An 8,653-nucleotide genomic window follows, 5' to 3' on the forward strand; every position below is an offset into this window, starting at 1 on the left:
TTCTGGAAACAAGCAACTTTTCGATCTATTAATAGATTGCCATATCGTCTCAATAAACACGTATGTGGAGTATTTTTAACGCTGTTTTGCCGCAAGTAATGTGCTAGTACTGTGCTAGACACACAACACCAAACAATAGGGAAGTAAGAAATAAGGAACAAGTTTGCTATAAAAGCAATACTGTAGAATACGTTAAGGTCAGTTATAGACAACATTTCACTCGTCAGCATGAAGTTTGCATACGGTTTCCTTCCGATTGTCTTAACCGTTGTGGCAGGTGTGGTGGTGTGTCAGGCTTTTTCGTATTATGAAGAATCTGCCACTGCCCCGGAACCAGATTACTACGCCGTTGATGATGGATACGATCCGGATAGAATTGCTATGCTGCAGCATACATCAAAGGAACGGAGCTGGCTCGGTATAGCCTCGAGGCTTATTTCGAATTATTTGGGCTATGAGTAAGAGGCTCTTTGTGGACATAAATATTGAAGTATAATTTAGAAAAAAGTGAATAAAGTTATGTACCGTTTTTGGTGATGGCTGAATAGAAAATGTGAAATTAAGCGTGTTTAAATCCTTATTTGGTTTACCTAAGCATCAGTTCACAACTTAACTTACTTAGCGCCCGAATTTATGCAATGTGATGTTCTTTGTTGAATTTATCCAATACATCAACCACAATTATCGGCGAATCAGATTCGAGCACCAGTCTCACTATCGAGCTGATTTTGTTCTTCTCACTCGAGCTGAGGTTTTACTTACCTGTTTAGGTTAGCTAAAATTATGTGTAGTTCATTAAATAAAAAGAGTTATGATAATTAAAGCTTGTTCAATAATTGCAAATGAAAAGAAAATCTTTTTATTTTTAACATTTATGTGATCTACCTTTCTCCTACTCGAATCTATATTTTCTCTCATTTGCTTCATTTGGCCGCAGCTGAATGTGCTCACTGTTTGTTTACATTTTCAAGCCGACAGAAAGAAACGTGCGTATGAATCGTACTACCGTGTTTCGTGATGGCCACACAGGAACAGCTTGAACTGTCCGGGTTGATAAAATCCGTCCACCAGCGTCTTCGCGACTCGGCCAAACAGCAAGACCCGGAAGCAGTATGGAAGGAACACGTACGCGATGCAGGGCTGCTGAAAAGCTACGCCGAAGCGATGCACAAACTGGCCACCTGCTACTGGGACCGGACGATGGAGGTAAGCTGCAAACGATCAAACAGCCGCATCGAATGGGTGGTGGCGTCCTGCCGGAGCTACTTTCATGGAGCGACCCCTCTGCTGTACCTGTTCCGCGAGAAGGATGACAAGGTGATGCAGGCAATCGACGGCATCGGCCACCAACCCGCCCATCGTCCGTACACGATCGATCAAATACGACTGCTCGATGTAGGAAGCTGTTACGATCCGTTCGCGTGCTTTCCGGATTTCGACGTAACAGCCATCGACATCGCACCGGCCTGTGCGTCGGTGTGGCATTGTGATTTTCTCGAAGCGGAGATCTGGAAGAGCATTACCGAACCGCTCGTATCGGTGGAGCACCATTCGATCGAAGCGTTCCCGAGCGAACATTACGATGCGATCGTGTTTAGCTTGCTGCTGGAGTATCTGCCCTCGCCGGACCAACGGTTACGATGCTGCCGGAAAGCGTACGAGCTGCTGAAACCGGAAGGCATCCTGCTGATCATAACACCGGACAGTCGGCACCAGGGAGCGAATGCAAAGCTGATGAAGAACTGGCGCTACACGCTGGGGCTGATGGGGTTCGGGCGCATCAAGATAGAGAAGCTGGAGCACGTGACGTGCATGGTGTTCCGGAAGTGCATCTTCCCGGCGGTGGGCAAACGGTGGTGTGATATACATCGAGAAGCGTACATGCAGCCGATGTTGAACATTCCGCAAGATTTTAACGAGACGAAGGTGGATATCCGGGAGCAGGAAGACGAAATGGCAGTTTGCCGAACGGAGGAGGACGAGGGTGAAATAAGGGAAGCGTTTGCGGGGTTACCATTTTTGGACAGTTAATAAAATCAATGCGCTATTTTACATTAGGTGTTCATTAATCTGTACTTCAAAACATCATCAAAAGATTAAAATTGCCTTGTAATGTCTTCACAGTGGTCGATATGTTTTCTTAAAAAAAGATTAATAAACAGTTTTTAAGAGCATTTTATTTACAAATCTTTGATACCAGCTATTAGTAAACTTGTAAACTGATAACTCTAGATTTTCGTAGAAATAAAATATAAAACACACACAATTTTTATAAAACAAAAACAAGTTTTAAATTTTGCAACGAAAATAACCCATTTTTCAAACGCAAACTGTCAAAGAAACGTCAAACCGGCCAACCCGCGAAGCGTCCCGCTGTGCCGTGATGTTGTAGTTGTTGTTAAGGAGGAAAGTGAACGATAATTTGCTGCCAGCAAGCTACGAAAGTGTCCCGCAAACGCGATCCACGGAATGCTACGGATTCCCAGCGCCAAAAGCGGCCAAAGTCCCGCACCGTACGCCATCGCCGTGTTGTGTGGACAGTGATTGTGGTGGCTTCTGCGTGTGTGCGTGCGTGTTTGTGTGCGAAAAGCTTCGCCTAGTAAAGGGGCTCGCCCGGAACAATAGACTGTGTTTCTGTGTGTGGCATAGTTTACATTTTGGCACGCAAAATATACTCATACTTGATAGCGGTAGAGCAGCTGTGTGTTTTGATGCTTAGAATACTCGCCATCATCGATATTAGACCGCAATAGCTGAATCTCTTCATCGGGGGACGGCATCACCACGGACACTTCACATCACAACAACAAGTTGCCGAGAAAGATGCTTGTTTAGATAGAAGAAGGGAGAGCGAGAGAAAGAAACGCGTCGTGTGTGTGAACGAGAAAGTGAAAAAAGAAGCAAAAAAACGGTTAAGCGAGAGTGTGTGGGCAAGCGAGACGCACGGCAGACAACCGGGGAAGGGAAAACAAACAAAACACAAGGGAAAGTGTTTTTCTTTCGTGGGCAACAGGGGGGTTTTTCTCGCCGGATTGCCCAAATCAACTCCAGCTGAGCAGAAAAGGTCGTAAAAAAGGAGCGGATTTTGTTTTTTTATTTCTTCGAACATTCCGATCAAACACACGCACACCCCGTACGGTTCGTACTACGATGTCGTCACTCTCAGCAAGCGCTGAAAATTTATCCAGCGATCAGGTAGCGTATACGACGGCGATTTACTTGTTTTCTTTTCTCTTCCAGCCCAAGAGCCGCTTAATTGAACAGACAGACCGAGCGACTGTTTTTCATTTGAAGCTACCAAATGCCTCTTATTACGATCCCATGCACGCCCTACTAAGAAAGGCAGTGAATCATAATTGGTACAGTCGTCACGATGATGCGACTCGCGGGGGGGGGGGGAAACAGGGAGAAGCGAACGGGGCGGTACACTGTGGCATGAATCGCTCCGTTTGTTTCGTTCCGAGAGGGCGCCAAGATCAATTAAACGCTGTCATCCCTAGCGTGCTGTCTGTTCCGCCTGCATCTTACGGTTGCTTTTTCTTCTGTTCTCTCTCTCCCCACCCAGAACAACGATGGCTCGTCGATGTGCCTGGAGCTGGCGCTGGAGGGCGAGCGGCTGTGCAAATCGGGCGACTGCCGGGCGGGCGTGGCATTCTTCCAGGCCGCCATCCAGGCCGGTACGGACGATCTGCGTACGCTCAGCGCAATCTACAGCCAGCTCGGCAACGCGTACTTCTACCTGGGCGACTACACGAAGGCGATGCAGTACCACAAGCACGACCTGACGCTCGCCCGCTCCATGAACGATCGGCTCGGGGAGGCCAAATCGTCCGGCAATCTGGGCAACACGCTCAAGGTGATGGGCCGGTTCGACGAGGCGGCCATCTTCTGCCAGCGCCATCTGGCCATTGCGCGCGTGCTGGAGGACCGGCTGTCGGAGGGCCGCGCCCTGTACAACCTGGGCAACGTGTATCACGCGAAGGGCAAGCAGCTCGGGCAGAAGGATCCGGGCGATTTCTCGGCCGAGGTGCAGGACTCGCTGCTGAAGGCGGTCGACTTTTATCAGCAAAACTTGCGGCTGATGCGCGAGCTGGGCGATCGCGGTGCGCAGGGCCGGGCGTGCGGCAATCTCGGCAACACGTACTATCTGCTCGGACAGTTCGAGACGGCGATCGAGCACCACCAGGAGCGGTTGCGAATAGCGCGCGAGTTTGGCGATAAGGCGGCGGAGCGGCGAGCGAACAGCAACCTGGGCAATTCTCACATCTTTCTCGGTCACTTCGAGCAGGCGGCTAATCATTACAAGTGAGTACAGGGTTGGGTGGACTAATCTGGCTGTCCGTTGCTGTAGAAACGGATCTACAGTGGGGTTGTTTGTGTTTCTTAAAACTTTGCCCGTTTCACTAATAACTGTTTACGTTTCCCGCAGGCGTACATTATCATTAGCGATCGAGCTGGGCGAACGGGCAGTTGAGGCGCAGGCGTGCTACAGTCTCGGCAACACGTACACGCTGTTGCGCGATTTCCCCACCGCGATCGATTACCATCAGCGGCATCTGGCCATCGCGCAGGAGCTCGGCGATCGCATCGGGGAGGCGCGTGCCTGCTGGAGCCTGGGCAATGCGCACACCTCGATCGGCAATCACGAAAAGGCGCTGCACTACGCCAACTCGCACTACCTGCTGGCGAAGGAGCTGGGCGACATGGTGGGCGAAAGTACGGCCCGCATGAACATGGCCGATTTGCGCAAAATTTTGGGCCTGCCCGAGCTGGAAGCCAACGTGGAAGCTGCGCAGCCGGGTGAGCTGGGTGGTGCACACACTGCCCCACACACGGCCACCGCGAAGGCAGCGACTGACGGGGTCGGGGACAGTGAATCAGGATCGCTGCACCATCACACTCACCACGGACAGCAGGTGCACGTGGCGGCCGCAGCCAAGGTGGCTTCCCTTGCCGCCAGCAAACAGCATCGCTTGCGCCGCCAGAGCATGGAACAGCTAGACTTAATTAAGGTATGCACACGCTTGCCCGCCGTTCTATTGAGCTGTGTAAACATAAGGGGTAGGGGGGGGGGATTTTGAGTGTGTGTGTGTATGTGAGAGATTGTTATCGCTAATCGCGGCCGGTCGATTCAACAACAAAAACAAATGCCTGCCGGTGGCAAACCTATAATCAAGCGCGCAAACAATGATAATCGATGGGAATGTGTTGGATGCGTAACGGCTGACGGGTTTGGTGTAGTGCGGGCATCATTGGCGATGGGATTGATCGGGGCCATCCCCACCTCCCTTTTTTATCATCAACTCCGGGTTGTGTGCGCGCGGTTTGGCCCAGCTGTCGCTTCAGTTCACTGTGGCAAGTGCGTATCGAAAGGTGGTGTCCATATTGGTACTTTTCGGCGACAGACAGAATGGTTGTTCAAACAACGGTGTGCCCTTATCTTCGGCCGGGTGAGATAAGAACGAGTTTTTGGCAACATTTCTCCACTGGAACTTTCCCGGGGAGCTCATAAAAAGACGAAAACGAACTGAACAGTTTGCGGTGCGATATCGCGCTTGATCGAGTGCGACTAATGAAGTGTATGTTTATCTTTCGCGCTGTAGCTAACGCCGGATGGCAAAAAGCTGGCCCAGCATAACGTCCAGGAGAATCAGACGAGCAATGCGCAGGTACCGCCGTCCCAGCCGTCGAAGGTGAAAAAGAGCGAAAACAGCTTCAAGAGCAACGACGAAGATTTCTTCGATTTACTGACCCGATCGCAGAGCAAGCGTATGGACGATCAGCGCTGCACGCTGAAGGTTAGTTGTGGGTAAAAGTAAGCTTATTAAACGATTGTTTGTTCATTCTTTTGTGTCTTTTTTGTGTGCTACTCCTTTACAGCTAACGCATGCTGAAAGTGTTGATTCTGCGAGAAAACCACTGACACAGCATAACAGCAACAACCCACCGGCGGGCAAGGAGAATAGGTAATGTGATTGCTTATCGCTACCGTATTGTCCGCAACGCTTCTAATTGCTGCTACCGTTGGTCTTTCCTTCCCCCCTCTTTATAGGAACGTGCTGCTGGAGATGATTGCACACTTCCAATCGGAGCGAATGGATGAACAACGAGCACTGCTGCCTGGGCTGAAGCGAATATCGCTCGGCAATGCCAACAATATGAGCCGTCCGACGAACAATAATGAATCGGGCCCGGGGTCCACCACGCCGGAAGATCCGGTCGAGCTCGGTACACCACCGGACGATGCGTTCCTCGACATGCTGATGAGATGTCAGGTGAGTGTGTGCATTTGGAAATGGAATGAATTTCCCGCACAAGCGCGCTAACGTTACCTTTCCCCCGCCAAAAGGGTTCACGCATTGAGGAGCAACGGTCGGAGCTGCCAACGCCAAATATAACGCTCGATGCGGAGGCGACCGAAGGCCAGGTCGTCGCACCGGCCAGCGTCGCGTCGAACAGTGGCGCAACCGTGCCGGATGAGGATTTCTTTTCGCTTATCATGCGCCTCCAGGGAGGCCGCATGGAAGATCAACGTGCCACCGTTCCGCTGAACAATAATCTGAACCGCAGTGCTAGCAACCCGCAGCAGCAGCAGCAGCAGCAGCAGCAACATAATCATTCCAACAGTAGCAATGGTAATGGGAACAACAGCCAAAATAATACCAGCACAGCTATACATAATAACAATAACGGTGGAAATGCGGCGAACAATTCTACTGCCAGCAATAGTAACGTCACCAACGGGAACGCTCAGAACGGTAGCAGCAACAGCAGCAGCACCGGCGGCAGCGGTGGTGGTAACAGCGTTGGGAAAAGCTTAAAATGATTTTACTCGTTCGATCGCTAGTGCTGCCACGCTGCAGTGCCTGTGCGATCGTGAGTGTTTGCAGGGGCGGATTCTCTCCGTACGAGGATGAAAGAGGGAGCATTTTATTTTTGATGATTTATTTGGTACACAAACAATCAGTCCAAATGCTTTATAATGTCCAATTTCCTTTTGGTGTGTATGTATAGATGCAAACTTACAAAGTGGAGAGTCGTGCATGACGTCACGCGAATTCATATCATTCAACATCATCAAGCGTGTTAGCACATTTTATCTTGTCTGGTGGACTATTATTGACTAAATTTTAATGAACGCCGTCTATATTTGTACAGCACTTGGGGCGATGTATTAGTTACATGTTTTGTATCATCCAACATTAAAAAGAAAAGTTCAGTTCTAAGTTCAGCAAGAATGTACCTTTCCCTACAAATCACATTCGTCACCCCGTCCATTTTGTATGCTTGCAGTTAATCTCGTTTTATGAAATGACAAATTGGTCTAATCGGTTGAAAATGCCATGATTCTCAAGACAAGCGTTGGTTTTTGAACGATTTAAAAAAAATATTTTTTGTGACCAAAAAACTAATTGGAAAAATCATTAAAAAAACGCTGAACGCTGTGAGAAAGCTGTGAAAAGTGTCTAGAATGCGTCAACTTAATGCGCAGTACGCAATCAAAACGTGTTTGACCTTGCAGGATGTTTATTGTAAATTTTGGGCTAATTTTAATTTTGCTATTGCATTGCCCACACAGTAAAAACACAGTAATGGAACTATTATTTGCTAGCTTTCCAATAGGTTTGTTTTACTATTGGGTTCTAAGTGCGGCACGTTCAGCGGGACGTCGGATGAATGTCTCTCATTGCTACTTACTTTCTTCCTTCCTTTTTAATGTTTAAGTAAAAAGCGGTAGAGCAAACCACGTATGCCATTGGTAGAGAATAAGAGTAAACAGAGGTGTAAAATGAGTTTAGTTAAGCAGGAGATCCCTTTTTGCGTCACAATAATTTTGAATATCTTAAACAAACAAAACCTAGTTTCTTGATGAACTAGCTTCACGGAAGCGAACAGCAAAAGAAAAGAAAAGAAAATATTTAAGAGCATTTAAATGTTCTAGTATAAAGCTCTCATCGCCCCTCCCTCCCGTTAGATGCGGCTTACACAACAATACACATCGTGGCACAATGATAACAAATCTTCCAAATCCCTATTTTCCTATTGGAATATATAACTCGAAACCACGGGGCCAGCCCCCCCCCATTCACGCCTGGAAGTGACACTGCACATGCACAGTCCTCCGCCATGTGCTACCTCCGCTTCCAATTGATGGGTAGAACTAAATGATATATTATCATTCCGCTAATTCCATTCGAAAGTTAAGAGGGACCGCGGGAAGGACAACTAAGAAGGATCGGTTTTGATGAACCTTTGCCAAAATACGGTAGCAAACAACAACGTGTACAACCTTCCAAAACAAGATGAAAGATTAGAAAAGAATGTGGGTGTGGCGGTGCGTGTGTGCATGCGTAAACTCATATACGGTAGGACTGGAGCAAAAAAGGTGGTAAAGAGAAAACAGAGCATTATCAGGTATTAACACATCTCTTAAATAGTAATAACTAGTAACATTGAAGAAATCTAACGTCCCGCCTAATATGCTCCGAACAGCGCTGCGTATCTAATGATATATACGAACTTTATACACATTACATATACGCGTTTATATACACATACACACATATACATACAGAGACACACACACACACGTGCGCACACACCGATCCAATTGCATGTGGGGCTTTGGAGTACGAGCTAGTAGAGGGCTAGA

General features: G+C 48.2%; 2 protein-coding genes across 2 annotated transcripts; both read left to right on the plus strand.

Moving 5' to 3' along the window:
* The first annotated feature begins 953 nt into the window (after positions 1-953).
* Positions 954-2,052, plus strand: LOC120959140 (S-adenosylmethionine sensor upstream of mTORC1). Its single transcript, XM_040382319.2, has one exon. It carries the CDS (start codon positions 1,018-1,020, stop codon positions 2,029-2,031), a length of 1,014 nt encoding a protein of 337 aa, XP_040238253.2. The 5' UTR covers positions 954-1,017; the 3' UTR covers positions 2,032-2,052.
* A 279-nt stretch (positions 2,053-2,331) lies between these two features.
* Positions 2,332-8,401, plus strand: LOC120956966 (G-protein-signaling modulator 2). The gene is made up of 7 exons (XM_040378825.2): positions 2,332-3,195; positions 3,566-4,305; positions 4,430-5,012; positions 5,604-5,798; positions 5,881-5,966; positions 6,053-6,275; positions 6,350-8,401. Exons 1-7 carry the CDS (start codon positions 3,151-3,153, stop codon positions 6,824-6,826), a joined length of 2,349 nt encoding a protein of 782 aa, XP_040234759.2. The 5' UTR covers positions 2,332-3,150; the 3' UTR covers positions 6,827-8,401.
* Positions 8,402-8,653: the final 252 nt, after the last annotated feature.

This window comes from Anopheles coluzzii, chromosome 3, assembly GCF_943734685.1.
Source record: "Anopheles coluzzii chromosome 3, AcolN3, whole genome shotgun sequence".
NCBI lineage: Eukaryota > Metazoa > Arthropoda > Insecta > Diptera > Culicidae > Anopheles > Anopheles coluzzii.

Bases quoted from the DNA above. Each gene is read 5' to 3' on its own strand.
- LOC120959140 (XM_040382319.2), top strand. From the start codon at position 1,018: ATGGCCACACAGGAACAGCTTGAACTGTCCGGGTTGATAAAATCCGTC.
- LOC120956966 (XM_040378825.2), top strand. From the start codon at position 3,151: ATGTCGTCACTCTCAGCAAGCGCTGAAAATTTATCCAGCGATCAG. The intron at 4,306-4,429 runs GTGAGTACAGGG...CGTTTCCCGCAG, and splicing joins CAGGCGGCTAATCATTACAA to GCGTACATTATCATTAGCGA. The intron at 6,276-6,349 runs GTGAGTGTGTGC...CCCCGCCAAAAG, and splicing joins ACATGCTGATGAGATGTCAG to GGTTCACGCATTGAGGAGCA.